The 19502-nt window shown below is 43.2% G+C and overlaps 2 protein-coding genes across 7 annotated transcripts in view; one reads left to right on the top strand and one right to left on the bottom strand.

Annotated features, from left to right (window-relative positions):
* LOC149341054 (uncharacterized) overlaps positions 1-8121 on the bottom strand; it is a 28008-nt gene extending 19887 nt beyond the window's left edge. For 2 of the 3 annotated variants that reach the window (XM_089542881.1, XM_089542880.1), the window contains exons 1-6: positions 7794-8120; positions 4970-5044; positions 4123-4320; positions 2420-2467; positions 1400-1645; positions 687-827 (exon numbers count right to left, since the gene is read on the bottom strand). In XM_089542881.1, the coding sequence (XP_089399007.1) occupies positions 687-827; positions 1400-1645; positions 2420-2467; positions 4123-4320; positions 4970-5044; positions 7794-7871 (786 nt within the window). In that variant the 5' untranslated portion in view covers positions 7872-8120. Of the gene's footprint in view, positions 1-686; positions 828-1399; positions 1646-2419; positions 2468-4122; positions 4321-4969; positions 5045-7793 lie in introns of all 3 variants that reach the window. The other variant, XM_089542879.1, reaches the window with a different exon arrangement.
* A 358-nt stretch (positions 8122-8479) lies between these two features.
* LOC149341053 (leucine-rich repeat flightless-interacting protein 2) overlaps positions 8480-19502 on the top strand; it is a 45983-nt gene continuing 34960 nt past the window's right edge. Inside the window, exons 1-2 of one of the 4 annotated variants that reach the window (XM_089542886.1) lie at positions 8480-8619; positions 13388-13504. In XM_089542886.1, the coding sequence (XP_089399012.1) occupies positions 13424-13504 (81 nt within the window). In that variant the 5' untranslated portion in view covers positions 8480-8619; positions 13388-13423. Of the gene's footprint in view, positions 8620-13382; positions 13505-17992; positions 18080-19502 lie in introns of those variants that run through there. The other 3 variants (XM_089542888.1, XM_089542885.1, XM_089542883.1) reach the window with 3 other exon arrangements.

Raw genomic sequence — 19502 nt, 5'->3', positions numbered from 1 at the left:
ATGCATAAAACACAAAGTGATATCGGTTGCTTATGGTTAATAACTAAGCATGTGCGGGTAGTGAACTGTCAGTTCGAGGTAAACACAAAGCGAATAGTTATTTTGTTCGATTAATTTCAAAGTAAAGTGAATACTTTTGAATCGAAGTGAATAGTTTACTAAGGCAACTCAAATAAAATAATAAAATTAAAATAAATGCTTTCAAACCTGCGCTTGGCAATGTTCAGAGCAGCAGGCTGAAGTGCACTACACGTCATAGCCTTAAAAGATTATAGACACTATACTAGATGCATGTTTTTTTCCTCTGCAGTGATGCATAAGACTTCAGAATATATAGATCATGACATAGTATCTGCCTATGATCACTAAATAATTTATGATTGGATTTCTTCTTGACGTCGTTTAGATTTCATCAACCAAATTAAAACCCAGAATTTCCCTAATAACCGAATTCAAAATGCTCAACTGTCTGCACAACCCTATAATGTCCTCAAGTTGTGCACGATAAATGGATCTCTAGATGCCACAGTGGTACACTGCACTGGTGCCAGTATGGAAATGATGCAGTGTCAGAAGTGTCAGCATTACAATGAGCAAGAGGTATGTCCTCTGAACTCAGAGGCAGCCCGGCTGCGCTGTGTGTGAATGCAAGTGGTGAGAATGCAGGTACAACAAGGGACCCACACCTGTAACTGCTGGAGCTGGCGTCCCTTTTCATCGAGCGCTCGAGCCAGTGCTTCCCTCTCCTGCATCAGCTGGGTGGAACGCTCACGGCTGTTTTGGATCGTGTCCTTGCATTTTGCCATCAGGGTTTCGAGGCGCTGAACCTGCAATGCCACAAGGGAGAGTCCTTCATTTGAACATGTCACAGCCCAATAAGTTTCCTCCTTTTGTGCTTACACCAAACACAGTACCACCGATGTTTTGGGAAAGTTCGCATGAGCAACTCTCCTGCCAAACTGAACCGTAAGCAGAAAGAAAAAGACAACAGTTGAAAGGCCCATTCATAGTTGCGAGTAACGAAGGACACATAAGTGGCTGTCCCTTGCGACCAGGAAGCGGCTCTACTGTACCAATGTTCACACTTGCAAGAGCAACTCATGGGCTGTTTTCCTGAATTGGGTCTCATTCGAAATGAGAGTTATCAACCTTGACTCTTACCAGCAAAGAGAAGCAGGATGTGAAACAAGCTTCTGTTTACTTCAGCGGCACCACTGATTGGTTAGCGGTTTGCGACTGCTACAATATCGAGCAGCATGCCAATGGCCTGCAACTGTAGCTTTTCAACCAATGCGACCATTTGCAACTGTTGCTTTTTGACTGAAACAGTCACACAACCTTTGCAACTCACATGCGTGAATGGGCTTGAAAAGCTGTACCAAAGCTGGCTGGTACCAACCTTCTCCCTGTAGTGTGCCAGTTCTTCCTCTTGGCCGGTAGACTCGCAGGGGGCCCCCGGAATGGCATTGTTTGCCTTGAGCAGGGACACCTTGGTCTCCAGTGTCTGGATGATGTGCTCCTTCTCCTCCAGCTGGCATCGCAGGTTCTCCTCCAGGTGTGCCTTAGCCTGCTGCTCCAGCTGGGCCTGCTCTCGCAGCTCACCCATGCGGCGCAGGGCCTTGTCCTGGCTCTCACTCAGGATACGCTGCAAGGAGCCCACATAGCCTTGGCTCACCACCATGGTCAATTCTGTCACATGACCTCAAAAGTGCAGACATAAAATTTTTCGTTACATGTTTTTTTCTTCCTTCCCCTCTTGAAATGATGGGTAAGACATTAGTAAACATGCATCACCACATGAAATTTGCCTCTGCCAGGTAAATAACTTATAACTGCAGTTCCTGTCTGATGTGCTTCCCCCCTGTAAAGCAAAATTGCAATGCAACATAATAGGTTCAATCACTGTCATTATGGTTCCTGGGGCAGGCTAGCATAAAAGTGAAAACAACACAGCAGTGACTGTATTGAAGCTTTTGTATGCCTCGCACGATCTCAGAACCACTACCTATGACATCATAGCAGTCGTTCAGCTGCTGAAACCAAGACCGACAATGCAATGGAAATTCAATAATTAGCTATTTAGTGAACGTACGCGACTTCATGTGGTGATCTATGCACACTCATGTCCTACACGAAATTCCACAGAAAAAAAAAAAAGCCATCAAAATTTTGTGACTACACTTTCAGGCCTTGATGAGATGATGAATAAAATAAGCAGCTGATAAGATGATGCACACAATACGATTCAGTAGAGGGGCTGGCATTGGTTTTAGAACAGCTCATACAATGGGCCTGTGCTTAGTGCTCATGGGAGCTAATGAAAAGAATTAACAGTGTATAGTCATTTTATTCTATGAACGACAAATGTGGAGATAACAGCACCATATTTTTCAGTGCATCATGCAATCAGTGGACTTACCCTGATCTTTTCCTTCTCGGTATCCAGGGACCGGTATGCTTGCACAGCCTGCATTCCAAATCAAGACAGACATTCCTAGGTGTAGTGCGAAGAACGCAACCTGGTGCAAGCACTTACAAGCCATCTGGCAGCCATCAGTGTGTTCTTCGTGGATCACTGACACAACATGAACTTCCACTGAAGAAAGTGCGCAATCTGCTTAAAGGCCAACACCATGTTTACACACATAGAAGGCTCTCGGTGACACCAGAGCCGGCCGAGGTAGAACCTGGGGTTACAGCCCATAAAATATATTTCAACAAAAGTTTTCATAAAAGTTTTCTCATTTCACAGTGCACCAGTCATGTCGTCCCTTCATGAAGAATAGCCTAGTACATCCTAGAACTGAACATGAAAATATGAAACGTCATTTCAAAGGCAATTTTTTAAAACACCTTGACACATGACGATGGGAGTCACCCCTGTCTTGGAGTGCAGGGCGGGAGCACGACCAATAAAAACACATGTAAGCAAATCTTTCCAAAATATTTTTCTTGTTTCATAGCGTTCCCATGGAGGCGGATGTTAGTTAACAGTTGGTGAGTGCTTTGAAGAAAATTGTGACGAAGTATGGTAAACAATTCCGAAGCTATCTTTTTTTAACTCTTTCCACACCGCACCCACTGAGCATCGTTAGACCGCTAACAATCATTTTTAGCTCCGATTTCGGAACCTTCCGCATTGTTAACGACCACACTGCAGATATAGCTTGCAGGCAAGGAACCGAAGTTTCGTTTCCGATGTAGTTTGCTTTTGTCCCGCGAGGGGGCACTTTCTAAGATGCTGTGAAGAAACGAAGACTTGGAACTGCGCTCATTGCCTGCCATGTTACCCGCTAATGACGCCTTTGCCGCTCAACTTCAAAGCCTTCCGCGTTGCTTATAGGAACGATGCTCATCTGGTTTGTAGTCAGAGAACTGCAGTTTTGTTTCCGATGTAGTTTTTTTTCCCTGCAAAACAGCATTTTTTAACACACTCCTAAGACACGATACCGTCAACGTTGCATGGCAGCCTCCGCATGCGCTCCACACGCTCTGAAACACAGCAAATCTCAGGACTCCATTTTGTCTGCAAGCGATTTAATCGATGACTCGAGCAACAACGAGTCTGAAGATGTAAGATGCTGAAGACGATTCAGTTTTACTGATGATGGAAACCAGCCTGAAACTCACCATGTCTCTCATGAGCATGATCTGGAACTGCCGGTAGAGCTCCTGCTAAAGGATGTTCTTACTGCGACCAATACCATGACAATATTGCTGTTTTGAGAAGAAGAGTCTCTGAGCGTAATAATTTAGCACGCCATTGCTGGAAACTAGGTAAATCTGCAACCTCCACTTGTCACATGCTCTGCCACACCAACTCAGCTACAGTGGTAACTCCTTGTCTTCTACTTTCAAAGCAAGTTATGTTACACTGCATGCTCAGTGGCACTATCCCACCTGTGCTACAAAAATTCCTCAGTAAAATACTGTCTTTAAAGTACTTAAATGATGCGACTTGTCAGAAGCTATTAGAGAAACATGCCCACTAGGGAAAGGCGATTGTCACAGTCTATTGCTTGTCTAAGACAAAACGAAAGTCTGAAACAATAGTACATTTTCTGTACCCATGCATGTGCACACACACACACACAATAAATTAGACTGTTCTATAATACTTGCCTCCGAATACTTGTTCCGGTACTTGCGGACACGTGCACGTGCTGTCTGAAAGGCTGCCCAGAGCTGCTCCTTGGTGACCAGGTCCAAGCTGAGCTCCTCGGGCTCACTCTCTGCATCTGATGGGGCGACCAGGGCTGGACTGTTCTCAGGTGGCCGGTACAGTGGCAGCAGGTCCGTGCTGCTGTTGGCTCCATCCTCCTGGAAGGAATTCGCGCTCACTGTTAGCACACAGATTTCCTGACACCACTGCACATACACACTTCATTTCCATGGAGACCATGACGTCTGTTTTAATGCTACACTTAATTATCGACATGAAATGCTTTTTTGTGGTCCACAAATTTTCGCTTCTTGAGGCTTTCACACTGCATCAGTCGAAATCAACAGAGATAAATACAAAAAGAAGATAAAGTGGTAACAGAAGGAAAAGAAAGAATCTGCCTTTTGCATAACAACGCAAGCTCATTTCAGTCAAAATCGGCTGCAATGCTTAACATAAATAATGACAAGCATTTTCTCCTCAAGATTTTCCTGGTAAAACTTCCTGAATTCACCATCATCCACTACTCTGAAGCATTAAAACACATTTGATATCATAACATATTACAACATACATAATTTTCGGTTCTTGATGCTCTCTATGAACTATTTAATGAAATTCACCATTTTTCTGAAAGAAACTGTTACTTTTATTAACAATTAAAAAAAAATTCCCATCATAGTATTTTACTTAGGGACCTTTTCCTATTCTACAAAGTTTAAAATAATGTTCATATTTTCTGTTCCCTACTTCAGATACTTTGGGACCGAAAAATGTAGCAGCTACCTCGCAAGCTTTAGACTTTACCTCGTGTGGTTGCTGGTCATCCTCAGTGATGCTGAAGGATGCATCACTGTTGCTGCCACTCTCTCCAGGTCCCACCTGCATGCCATGTTCAAAAACATCATAAGCAGCCCCACGAGCTAGCACTTCACTAAGAGTTATCAATGTTGTAAACTACATAATTTCACTACTCATGGTACACTGGATATGATCTCTGACTACTTGTTTTAGTAAATAGAGCACCGAGACTCGTGGTTAGTAAAGCTGAACTATATGCAAGATTACAAGTTGCGAACTAACACCACCACGCAAACCCTTCCCAGCTGTGACACCTTTCGTGGAAAGAAAAAGTGCCTTTTCCTACATTATTTCTCATGCTTTCATTATTACATAGGACACTCGCAAAACTGCAACACTGCGTGCAAAATGTGTGTCCACCCAGATGATCTTAACAAAGTGTTCTAATAAAACTAAACTAGTTTCATATCAAATTTCAATTCATCAACAGTTAGACATTATGCTTAATGTATTCCCAGATATTGAATCTTGATTTTATAAACTAAGACTGATCATGAAACATGATTTTACAAAGCTTTGCTGAAGACAGTAGGAGAGAAAAAGTGGAAGAACGTGACACAGAGAACCTCATGCACCTGTCGGGGAAGACAAAAGCTAAACATAACCACATAATGGTCAGCCTACTTTCCTAACCCAAAAGGTTTGCAGAACATCTGTTCTGCATCCATTCTGCACGGGTGTCACTGATGCAATGCTCAGAAATGGCAGCATAGGTCTTAATATCCTTTTACCTCTCTGCACAGAGCAGAGAAACAAAGCAATCAGTGATTACGAAATGCTTGCAGCACACCAACTTCAAGATGCTCTATGAAGCTACACGACTGATTTTGCCTGACTTGAGCAGCAGCTTGTAGAAGGTACCTCCAGGCTCTGAGGACTGTCTCTTGACATAACACAGTCCCACGAAAACTCTGGCAACTACATAAGCACCAATTTCACTGCAGATGTGGATGATACAGAGACCCTCAACTCTGAGAAGCTTTTGGAGCCTGTTGACAGCGAGGAACAGGCATGAAAAGATGATATGCTGTAGATCTTGTGCCAATAGATAAGCGAATTCCTGGATGCTGTCAAACTATGCGATTTGCAGGGTGTCCTAGCTACAGTGAAGGCGGCTCTGATTGCTCTGATGAGCTATGGAAATGGCACATTGCCTTCATTTCGAAACTCCCAAGTAAAATGATTAATTTGCTAAATAATCAATGTGTAGTTCACTCAAGATGTTTTCATGCCCTTGATTGATTACATGAAATTGTTAATTTTATGGAAGTTTTGAAAACCCCCCTTCAACTTTGCAAAGTTGTGTTCCAGTTGCATAAGCGTTTTCAGAAAAAACGCCCAGACTTTTCAGTCTCCTTCAGGTCAAATACACAACAATGATCACTCTACAGTACAGCCCAATCTGTTATTTGCATATGGTGACGCAGATTTAAAACACGAATATTGATATCAAAATCCACCTAAAGGTGGCCAGATGGCTACAATGCAAAGCTTTCTCGGATTTTCAAGCCTGCAAAAAATTTCCCTGATCAGGGCTTGTACTTTTCTGCAATTGAACTATTCATTCTTTTCAAGGGATCAAAATGGCCCTTATCGATGGGCTCAGGTGAACGTAAATCGAAATTATTTCCTACCAAAAGCTTGTGTTACGATATGGAAGTTGTCACCTCGTGTATACGGACTCAAAGGGAAGAACTATAGATATCTGTTCGTTCTTAGGGAGAATATGATTCAGAGGTCTCTAACGCTCTGTTTTTTTACAGACAAATAAACAAGGCTACTGCGAAACTGTGTAAATCCTGTCTTCAACTGCTTTCCACAGCCCGTCTTCTGAATGCAGGTAAATAAGCTGTACACTCGTGCTTATGTGGAAGCGCTTTCTATCATGCACCACAGTACAGAATCTAAAAACATAACGTCACAACCTGTTAGCTGGCAAGTAACGACATGTCACTTATTCTGAGCTCGCAAAGGACAGTCGCACGAATGGCAAGTAACGACAATGCCATTAATTATAACGAGCAACACAAGCTATAAGCTGACAAAAGTACTTTGTAGGGAGGCGTGCGCGATAAGGAGTTGCCTGGGGCTTTACTGCAGCGCATCAGCTGAAGAGAGAGGTGTACACAGCGTTAATTACATCGGGTTTATGCCCGCACTAAAGTCAAGGCTGACACTGACGCCGGTTCGGATGTTAGGTTACGAATAAAATCATGGCAACCTCAGGCTGATGTCGCAATCAACCGTGGCATTGCCCGCTGTAATATATTCCATGCGAACTCTTACTAAAGAAATCAATCTACAGAAGTGCTTGAAAACGTCGCGTCTAAACACTTCAGACAGACAGCTCTTGCTACGATGACTGCTACAAGACTGGACAAGAGCTGCTACTTTCACATGATACCCGTACCTAGCTGAGCAACAAATAGTAATAGTGAACCTTGCCCTTTTTTCTCCACATTTCAGCCTAACAGACTCGAACCGAAACTCCCGGAAGGTAAAGAAAAAAAAAAAGAAACTTACGTAAGTGCCACGACGCTGATCGGTCTTCGTACCACCATGGTACGATTATAAACGGCAATTAGAGAGACATCCGCGTTCACCAGATGTCATCGTTCTTCGCGATGTCCACGCGGCCGCGCGTGCCGGTGACACTTCATCGCACGCGCAGTGCTTACAGGTGTTGAACCAAAACTCAGTTCGTTTCCCAAGAAGCCATGACAACGGTGCAGTAAGTCCAACACGAAAGCTCGCGAGTAAACAAACTCACCTGTCCTGGAAACTGGGGAAATCGTATGGGCGACTGCTTCACTTCTTCCACAATTTTTTCCTTCAGACGCTTGAACATTTCTGGGGCGCACCTCTAAGAGAGTTTCATACCACAAAACATCGTCGATTTGACCCGAAACCCCGCTCAACACCGCCGATCAGCCACACGCACTCGCACGATAGCCTCCATACGCCAGCTGCCTTTAGCATGCCTGGCACGAACGGCACAGGCACACACCCACGACTTCGCGATTACATATATAAAATCATCGTGATTTTCACACATCTTATAATCACGCTAAATTATTGCAAGTACGTGTTACTGATTCCGACATTCGATACGAAAATCGTAATGCAATAAGCAATTAGTTTATGCACTTCCGGTATATGTTGCGCTGTATTTGGAGACGTCCGGGAAATCATGGCGCTTGCGCGGTTGTGAACCTCGCGAAGATTGTAGAAGATCGTCTACCACGTGTGAAGATCTTGCTGTTGTGACTGTGTATGTGTGAAAGCGTTGCAGAACTCGGGCTATAGAATGCTGCCGTCCATATCAAGGCCCAGGAGGCATTAGTTAATACTTCGAGCGGGTGTCCCCGCTCGAATAGTTCGCATCTCGATTACCGTCGCCCCCGCACTTGTGGCGACCGCTGCCCGAGCCAGTGTCCACCGCAAGAGTGCTTAAAAAGGCTGGCTGTCCTCACGGCAACAACGAGGACATGTGTCTCCTTGCCCTTATACCAGTGTCGTGCCTGCACTAACAGGTCGACGACGGAAAAGTGCACTGGCAAGGTGTGGCTGTGTGACAGCCACGGTGCAATACTGATGTGAGTACTACACGGAGCCTTTCCGCAATAGCGTGAGAATACCGTGGCCTGTATTTGAGGTGCGAGTGCAGGAGGTATATTCGCTTAAGCAAAACCCTAGTTTATGGGCGCGTTTGGCATTCCCCGCTCGCATGCGAGCATCCTTTCTCCTTTTGAGTTTTTTGGGGCGTGAGGGGCGCTGACATGCGATAAGAAACAACCTACTTACTGCTACCTGTCGACGAATCTCGGTGTTATCATGATAAGCATGTGTATTTGAGTGCTTCGCGAGAAACAGTATACGCCTGTATCATGATTGATACTGTGTTGTTACTTAGGGTGCAGAAGTATAACTCTCTCCACAAATACTTCACGCTGATCATGCCGATACGAGCGTGAACACTTTAGTCTTTGATCGAGAGCCCTTTGATCATTCGGCAAATATGCATCCATTGAAGCATATTTCGGTGTGTTATTGAACTGGAGCCTTTACTCTGTAGCGCCGTCCGTTGCGTGTAATGTTTAGGTTTTTAGCCCTTCATATTCTTCTGAATAGTGGGACCTAAAGTGCTTGCCAATCCTGTTGAAACCAAGCGCATGCTCTTCGTATCAGCCATTCGAGATAAAATTCTTGGTCCTGAGCCCAAGAGGCCAAAGGGTATCATGTGCAAGGAGGAACTACCTACCTGCTAGGAAAGATGCAACGCCTTGCAGTCACATGTTACAGTGAGGCACAAAATACTAACTTTTCCTCTTGTAGGCTGTTGTTCTTTTAGGTACTACATTTCCAGGGCATGTATCCCGCAGGTAGCATGGTACAGAGTACTGTACTTACAGCATTTCAAAACCATTGAAATGCTGGCTGTGTTCACTATGAGCCTACAGTAATTAGTGAACAAGAAGGTCCATGAAAATCATTACGGCAGTCAGTTTCTGCTAAGCTCTACAATGCATTTTATCAGTCAGTTCTGCACCAGATTTTTTTATTACTTGTGCTGCCATATTATGAATATTTAAGCAATTGGCATATATGGTGACTTGTAATAAACTGCAAATTTATCTGATAAGGTGTTGTTTATTTTTTTCATGACTTTGATTGGCTTCTTTGACCAATGTAAGTCCAGTCATCTTCATTCTGAGTGACTATGGTGATCCATGAATGACAGTTCTGAATGGGATTGGCAGTCTTTCTCGTGCCATCAAACTTCATACTGAGAAGTCATCATACTATATTTGAGATTCTAGATATAACTGATGGATTAATAGGCTTTTGTTCACTCCTGTGTTCAGTCCTTTTGTTAGTTTGTGTCATTTGTTGGATTTTCTATCTGTTCTTGGGACGTGTTCTTTTTGAAAAGCAAAAACTATTTTGTAGCAAAATGAGACGGTCATCAGTATTATGAACAGAATTGCTGCTCATTGACATGCACAATTAGAACTGGTGTTCTATATGCAATATGTATACACTTCTACTGTTAAGAGAGAGTGAGAGAGAACCATATGAAAGGAAAAGCAGAGGTTGACATGAGGTGGCTGGCGAGGGGGCAGGAAAAGGATTATAGTGGGTGACGGTGGATGGACAAAACCCAAAGCTCAATACTAGTGGGCCTACCTGTAGGTCGTAGCCCCATGGCACGTGAAAATCTGTGGAACCTTGACAAGTAGGTTTAAGGTGAAGTTTTTCTATCAAGTGGGGACGATTAAAAAATCAGAAAAGCTTAGCCCTTTTTGTTTCAACTTCCATTCATTGTGGTTTGAAATGCTTGGGTGGAAATGTGTGCAAACTGCAGGCAGCACAAGTTCTGTGCACAAAATACTCCAACATTCACTTGGAAGGTAGCTTTGAATGTATTTTGTGCATTGTAAATCTGTGACCCACTTTTCTAGTGCACCATTGACCTCATGTTGCTCCGGCCAGGAGTATTTAATGGTATCTATATTTCTTCCTGGGATCCACAAGCCATGCTTTTATCAGAGAACAATAGGCTAGTCTCTTATCATTGCTCCAGTTGTTTCAAGTGCGTTCCTTTTCTGTGCCTCTCTGTTTAACTTAAGGGAGTGGCTAATGCGGTATGAAGCAGACTCTTCACATGTGGTACTCAGAGCACTGTAGCATACTGTGCACCAGCAAGATCAGTTTTAAACTTTTACCTGTTGGCCTGCTTTTTTTTTTTTTTTTCAGTACACCACATGTGTGATTCTTTTTTGCAGACCTTTTTGTTACAAGAAAAAAAAAAGAACGAAAATATTCAGTGCATGACTTAAACAGTCTATTTCTTGATGAGCAATACTGAGGCAGTAAGCTTAACTATGGAGGTCCAAACTGTTCTGCGTTATCTTAGTAAGCGGTAGCAGCTTTTGGCAGCCTGGTTGAGCCAAGTTTGACCTCTTGAGAAGAACGGTTAAGTTCCTGCGAGTGCCCACACGTCAGCGTTCTTGTTGTTTGCATCGCGGCCAGTGTTATGGACACTTGCCAAGCTGTGGACTTCTCTTTTGGCTTACTCAGGCCCTTCTTTCCCCTGTTTGCAAGCCTCTACAGAGCAGCACAGATGTAGACATGCTTGAAAAGAGTTCTCTGCATTCCAGTATAGAGTTCCATCTCTGTTTGTGTTTCAATTTCTAAGGGCTTTTAGTTTAGTGAGCTTGGTCATGCCTGTTGTCCTAGAATCTAGTAACACTGACTGCCAGGCTTGGCTCATCTCATGTCTGCCCTTCTATTTTGTTCATTTACCTTTTCCATTCGAATGAGCAAACAATTGAAATATGGCTGTGCTTTAGGGTAGGGCATCCTCAAAGCTCTTAGCATGCGCAGTACTCCATGAAAAATTTTATGTTGAGCAAGTTACAGAGTGATCTAACAAAATTTTACTCACTGTTGTGCCTCTTGTTTTCACAGACTAATTACAGTTCTCAGGAGCATACTGCACAAGTGATGCTATGTGTTGATAAGGCTGTGCTCGTTCAGGTAAAGCCGGGTATTTCCTGGTGCAGTCATCGGGATTCAGCTTCATTAAAATTGAAAAACTAGCATTTTTCAGTTTAGCATGGACATTATGCAGTGGTGATTAAATTGACAGAGCATTGTCGAATTTGTGAAAAGCTGCAAATTTCGTTAAAAAGTCCATATTAATTGGGGTTAGTTTCTGAAGTGCAGTGAATTTATGAGCAAATCTCTACCTTTTGCACGTGTACCACCTATTGGTGCTGATAATTGGAAATATCTACTTTTGTCACAGTTTGCACTTGCATCAACTCAAGTTCTGACATGACTTGTGCAAAGTGTGGGCGTGGTTTATGGCCAAGAATTAGTCTTATGAATTCTGAAGTAATATCATAACTTCCTTGTTGTGAGGTGTGTGCAAGTAATTTTTGAACCAGCAGGCATTTAGACTCCATCTTGTTAGTTCTTTGCAGTGCAGCTGAGGCTATGAGGCGTCCAGAGGTGACATTTTCGCCCTAAGGAATATTGTGCCAGTATGAAGCTCTTCTTAATTACACAATCATGATGTGTACAAGTGACATGTATAGACCTTTGCATCAAGCGAGGGAGATGTTGAAATCCCTTCTCTCTAGACTGTTGCAAACTGGTTCTACTGTTACTTCCACCGTGCTAGCGCGAGGTGCCCAGGGCAGTCTAGTGAGCAGTGTGGTGATGCCTAGGGAGCCTTTATTGCAAAGGTCTATAGGGGTGTTGGTAGACTGCTGTCTGTGCAAAGAAAACAGTTTTATGGTATTCAAAATTAATTTTTTTAGATTTTTTGCTGAACAGCACGAACATTAATAAATAGTTCTTTATTTTCTTCTGTATATCCCAGTAAAAAATGGTGTAAGGAAATATGTTGCTCAATGTATATTTCAGTCTAGTGTTTAGGTACCATTAGAAGATTATTTGTCGCAAGTTCAGTTATAATGACCAGTAAATACCCGGATAAGGTATAGACCCGGAGCACAGTAAATGTCTGTGGGACAGCAATTCTCAGGCTTTCGCAGAATAGGTGTTTGTTGTCACTTTCATGCAGAATCTCAGTGGGATCATCTCGTAAGGTAAGTCTTACATAAGAGTGATCCACTTCGCATCTTTCTGCTGTATAAAGGCACGAAACACGAATGTTTAGCGACGAACTTGACCTTATCAATCCCGCTTCCACTCGGCAGCTTTCTTACCAACATGGACTTCATCTGATCTGCACGGCATATAGTTATGTAGTGTTGGTAGAAACGATAGCAAACGCCACTGTCACACTAATGTTATTTAGAGGTTTGCTTACAGCTCTGAGAGAGTGCTGTTTTATTCCTTTTTTCAATGAGATGCGGTAGAACTTCTAATTTGTTGAGGAGATCTGTAGCTTCCGTGGTGTTGTGAATAAGTGCTGAAATGGAGTGTAGCTTCCGTGGTGCTGCAAATAAGTGTTGAAATGGAGTATAGAAGGGGAAGATGAAAATTTTATTGGAACCAGGAGGCTTTGTGGGAGGCCTTGGGTTTAGGGTCTTTGTGTAATAGTGTTTAGTCTTAGTGTAGCTGTAATATTTGTTTTTACATGCTTGATTAAATAACCACTCTGCTAAAGTTGTGGCTAGAGCCAGCCATACAGGTATGAAGGCAGAGAAAGATTACCTGCTGCTAATTTTCTTCGTGAGGTTTTCATTTTTTTTTTTATTCTGGGCAGTCTCGTAAAATATGCGAGGAGGGGGCTAGCACAATACGAAATTTACATGGCCAAGATAATTTGGGGGTATAAGACGCAAACAGAAGATTGTTTTTTTTATCCCTCATCTGGTACTCTTGCAGACAAGTGATCCCGGATGTGAGCGCCTGTCTGCACAGATGGCAACAGGTGGTCGGCGCATCAGAGGGCCCACCAGGCTTTATAGCACAGCCGAGGACCTGGATCATATTGCCAAAGAGGTAAGTGGCTGTGCGCTCTGAAGCATTCAGTTGTTTTGGCTGATTTTGTTTTGTTACCTTAGCCTTAATCACGTCTTATCCTTGTTATCTGAAGCCAAGATTTTATCTGGTCTCTCTTATCGTGAGTAATCGTTGTTATTTACATGTAATGCACCATTACCAAGATCAATTCATCCCTTAGGTCTGAGTGCATGATAGCCCTGACACAAGCTCAGAGCCTCAGCTGTGAAAGTAAGGGATACGCAGTTAGGCTGCTGGGCAAGCAGTTTGCTTCATTTCTAACTTTCCATCACCCCTTCGATTGTTTTTAGAATTCTGACACTGTACATCAGTCTCTGTACCTGCATTTCGTTCTTTTGTAAGCACCACCACCTTCATATCATTACCTTATGTGGACGAAACTCATTGGCACTGTTTCAACTATCTGCTCATGAGTCACTAAAATCAAACCATCATCATAATGCCGTCAATTTGGCTGGTGCCACATAAATAGTCACGTGAAGTTCTGTGAAGTTGTGATTCGACAGGCACCTGAATCTTGTTTCAGTTATACTGTCCTTTGAGGAGGTTATTCAAGTATGTCGCATAATGTCCTTCCTTTGTTCAGATATACCTTACCTTTCGTTGTCTTCCACTGGCCATGTAAAAGCACAGAAGGAGAGCTTTCCTTGGAGCGGAGCCCTCGTAAAAAAAAAAAAAAACTGTGTCAGGAAGCATTTAACATGCTTGTAGAGCAGATTTTGAGCTTATGATAATGGTGGCCAATGGTGGCCATGCCTGTATATCAGGCACCATTTGTTGCATGTGTTTTGGCACAGGAAAGAACACGAAGGAAAACCAACACTTCTATGCATGGGCAAACTGCTATAAAATTGCTTCAGTCCGTTCTGTTCATGTTGGGAAGCCGAGTGCGGAACATAGTGGCAAGCATATGGTTTCATTGCCCTAGGAGTGTTGAAAAAGTAAAGCCTGCTGCTTGATGCCAATTGGAATTTATCCATGGCTAAAATATGCCTTTGCCAGAAGGATGTCTGTGAAATACTGGTACACTTCCGAGACAACCGAGAAAACCTGGTAACTTTCCAAGACGCTTGACGTATTTTCAGGACAACAGCGTTAGAAAGAATTAAATTTAAATAGCTTGGTAAATGTGCAATGGTAGCTAGAACTATGGCTGGGCCATACTTCAAAATAGGGACATGTCTCGGAAATTTCAACTCTGCTGATGACATTCCCTTGCTTCGAACGTGAACATTTTGGCAGAAATCTGCCTGGTGAGGAGGCGAATTAGAGAGAAAAACTGTGATACTCTGACCAAATTCTTATGGAGGAACCGACATTTTGGTGCCAGCTCGGCACCTTCCTCAGTGTTGATTAAGTGGAAGTAAAAGACGCGCTTTATTTAACAACTGCCACGGGAGGTTGCTGCCAAGTGAGTCACAATGGGATCATGGAGGTGCCGTCTTGCAAGTCACAATGGATCATCACTGATTGGTGGAGGAGAGGGGGAGTTTACATCAGCACGGAGGCCCCGTGCATGCACTGATGGGAGGGATCCTTGGGAGTGGTTTACATTTCCAGGTATGTTCTTTATCGGTCTCAGCCAGTTTTCCCATGAGACTTTGGTCGGAGTGTCGCGATGGTGGCGGTGTTGGCAGTGTGTGGGCAATCAACAGGGTGACCAAAAAATACTGTAATGTGCTTCGAATTATATTTTATGCAATTTTGCTTACATTTTTGAGTAGTACTTTTGTTGTATTCATTTTCTTTCTGCTTTTTTCATATAAAACCGCTGTATTTAATATGATATTGCTGGGGAAAAATGGTCTCTTAAGAACTACTCTACACCATCGTCAGGTGCCACAGGCAGAGAATGCTAATTCCGGAGATGCTTAAATTGCTGAAAGTGCAAGTCTATCATGTCCTAAGCCTATTCCAGAAGACAGAAAGCATCAAGAGCCAGCAGTAGAGTGGAAGACTTCAAACAACCAGAACCCGGGAGATGAAATTAGCCATGTGCAAAAAAATCAAGCAGCATCTCCTGAAAAACATGAGAAAACTTGCTCAGGAGCATGAAGTTAGCAACTCTACCAAGCACCTACTTGTCAAACAGGACCTAGGACTCCAAGTGGACAAATTAGCAAAAGGACAACTGCTCAGGGACCCGAAAATGGTCTCTAGACTGGAAAACTGCCAGATGATGAAGTAGCTGAGCCGTGGTAAAGAACCGAACCGGATTCTGTTCAGTGATGAGAAGATTTTCACTCTCGAACTGGCCTGGAATTCACAAAATCATTGAGGCTTGCTGTAAAACGGTTCTTCATCTATTGTGCGAGTAGAAAAAACCAATTTGACCAAGGGCATCATGGTTTTTGGCGAGATTTCAGCCCTTGAGACGAAGCTTGTTTTTTGTGAAAAGTAGTTCATAATCAACGTGTAGACACACTGCGAGCTAATCCTAGAGGGTGGCATCATTCCCTGGGGTCAGGAGATGCAAGAAATATTTACTGGCAGCTTCAGCAAGATTGGGTTCCAGCACACGGTGCGGAGAAGACACCTGAGTGGTTTGAGGCAAACATTCTCTCCTTCTGGACAAAGGAAGTTTGGCCGTCAAATTTCCCCGATCCCAGTCCGTAGGACTTCGCTGTTTTGGGGATAGTGGAGAAAAAAAGCATGCTCTTTCAAGCGCAAATCCAACAAATCACTGAACGATGTTCTTAAGAAAGCCTGGAGCGAAATCACTCCAGAAAGCATCGCAGCTATTTTGATTAATTTCGAGAAGTGTCTAGGAGCCTGTATCAAAGCATAATGAGAACATTTTGAACTTTAAATGTAAGCTGTTGTATGGAATTGAATATGCTTTCACACTGCATTCATTTGTACGTTGAAAATCTATGGTTGTTTTTTCGTGTTACAGTATTTTTTCAGTCACCCTGTACATAGCTGCAATGGGGCCATGTGTAGAGCAGGTTGTAGACTAAAGCCGTTGCACTGCACCCCTACCACTCTCTCTTTGAGTGACTCTGTTTCCATCATAATAGTGACACTGAGCAGTACACACTAACCAACCACTACATCTTCACTTCTGGGTGTTAAGTTGCAATGGTTATGACAAAAAGGCACCGTAGTGTCTATTGCCAATGGCTCTAGAATGTGAACATGCACAGCTATAATAGACGTGTTTAGCATATTGGAGACACATTAGCAGAGATGTATACCGGTTTATTGGGCGCCTCCTACACATGCGTAGTTTCCCCGCCTGGCCCCACCCATGTCACGGCGCGTGTGCAGGAGGCGTCCGATAAACTTGTATACGTCTCCGCTAATAAATCTCCTGTATGCTAAAAACATCTAATATGGGTGTGTGTAGATATGGAAAGGCTGGAAAAAGCAAACAGCATGTAAAACTGCCGGGCTGTCTAGCTGTACAGTATGCAGGGCAAACTGCTTGAACATCACGACCAGTAGGTCCATTTGCTTGTGAATGTGCCGGTGGTCGCAGTTCCTGCTTTTGTATCATTCTTGGTGGCGTAGGAGAGTACTCAGGACATCTCAAATCTTGCTCATTTTTAACTATGCAGTTCAGCAAGGGAATTTCATGAATCCGTACCACACTCTCAAATCAGCAATTTCACCTTAATGACGGCCCTGGGGAGCCTGTGTGAAGGCACTGCACTGCATGGTAAACAAACATGTTCGCTATTGTTATTGTGCAGTTCGAGCCACCAATACACAGGGAAGAGGCAAAATCTTTCATTGGCAAGTGCCAGGCACTCAGAGGTGGTACTGGACTGTTTTAATGGGCATAGACTGAGAGCACGTGTGGCAGGAAGTGTGCCTGTGACAGTTTAGTCGCTCAGCGTGAATGAAGGGGCAGTTCAGAAGCGGTGCCATGAGTTGCGGACACTGAGACGGAAGGATGCTTTGGTGAAACATAACCACACGTGCTTCAACCAAAGCAACTTGTCAAACACCACTATTCAGTTGATAAATTTTAGTTTCTCATTTGCAAGATACCTGCTGTGGTGGCTCAGTCGCTATGGCGTTTGGCTGCTGAGCATGGGTTTGTTAGTTTGGTACTGACCATGATATCTGCATTTCCATGGGGGTTACATCCAAAAACAACTGCATACTGCAATTTTGGGGAACATTAATGAACCAAAGGGGGCCAAATTAATCTCAGTCTCCACTGTGGTGTACCTTTTAAACCACAGTGTTTCTTTGGTACCGGATATATCATTAAAATTAAAAGGACACATGAATGCCATCCTTTTCAAATTTTTTGAGGCCACAAAGCTAGCTGCTGTGCCCTGCAGTACAGCTCATAAAGCACCCCAGTGGTTGAAATTCTTCGAGGGTGAGGGGAATGCACTGACCCCCTCAGTAGCTTTGAAGTACAGTCATAAAAAAAAAAAGGAAATCTGCACACATCTTTGCTAGAAAATTCATAAGCCGAAGCGAAACCTACTGTTCTCTAACATTTTACAGGTCCGAACTTAACTACACAAGACCACATGCACTGCGCTCACATCCAGAAGGATTTTCGATGGAATGTCAGTAGATTCACAGCTAATGGTACAGTTCATTTTTTTTTTCTTGGGGAACATTGCAACTTAACACAGCAGCAAGATCTGACTGTTTAATCTGCTTTATTAGGGATTAAGAACAACAATGGCAAGAGAAAAATGTGTGTGTACAATAGGCGAGAAAAGAGCTCTTGGCTTCTGTAGCCACATGGCTCTAGTAGATGTAGGTAGCTTGGTTTGATTTTTAGTGGTGAAGTGCCTGTGTACATTTTCCATTCCATCTTTGTTTCTGTTGCAGTGATTTGTACATGGTATGCTATGCGGTTTCAGATGCATAGCATAGTGGCAGAATATAATACAGCAGTTTGCGGTGGAAAGGGTAATGAAAGAAAAATATACCCACCAGATGACTAGAATGCAGCTTGGCACAAGCTAGAATGCAGCTTGCAGCTGCAGATAGAGACAGAGAAGTGCTGGCAAAGAACCCTGTGAAGCCATCTAACACAGTTGTCAACATGAGACATGCGCAGCATAATATAGAAGGAGTCAGAATATGTGATCTAGAAAGCATAAACACTGTTCATTCTATGCTCACTCACTCTGCCAGCCATGTCTCTCTGAGGCCACTGTGCAGTACAAGGCCTACAAATGCACTGCTGGTATCGTCAACTACATAAGCAGTGCAAGGACTGGGAACCTTCCTATGCCCGTGCAGCTCATTGAGCAGCCCCTGACTAAAATAATGTAGTTTAAACACCTTACTATCACAACAATTAATTTGCACTGGAATGCTTATAGTTTAGCCAGATTTCATTGTCCCTTTATGGGCTGTAATTCCTTAGATGTAGATAAAAACAAGCCCCATTCGCAGTGAAACGCCTATCCAAGAAAAATCCATATTATTTCAAGATCTTTATTAATGAAGTTTTAAAGTCACAAAGTACAAATATCTCATTGTTGTTAGACTCGCACCTAAAATGGAATGACCACATTTAACACATTAGATCTGCAGCACTAAGCAAACTTGTTTGTCGCCATAAACTTAGGGTTGTACCTAGCAGCTGCGAAATCAAGACCTGAACATGCGGCTATCATTTGTGACCCCCATGCACAGAAAGACATAACAGAACTACAAAAAGTGAAGAGACTTGCAGTATGCTTTATACATAAACACATGCAAATTAACTCATTCCCTGTCTCTGTTAATGAAAACAAACCATATCAGGCATCTCCATGTAAGGCATAGCGAGATTACCTGGCTGTCCTTCCTTCACCAACGAAGTCATGGGAAACTAGGCATTTCTCCTGCTCCCTGCGTGCAGCCTTTATAAACTTAAACCTCGTCACCACAATCACAGCTTAGCCGTATACTTTTCACAAGCTAGAGCTTTAAAATTTTCATTTCCACAAGCAATTAGCGAGCGGAATGCTCTAGGTGTGAAAGTAATACAGACTGATGACATTGGTAAGGT

This window comes from Amblyomma mixtum, chromosome 5 (genome assembly GCF_055824585.1).
Source record: "Amblyomma mixtum isolate Tamu chromosome 5, ASM5582458v1, whole genome shotgun sequence".
NCBI lineage: Eukaryota > Metazoa > Arthropoda > Arachnida > Ixodida > Ixodidae > Amblyomma > Amblyomma mixtum.
Note: the sequence above shows the minus strand (reverse complement) of the source record. Positions and strands in the feature narration are given on the sequence as shown.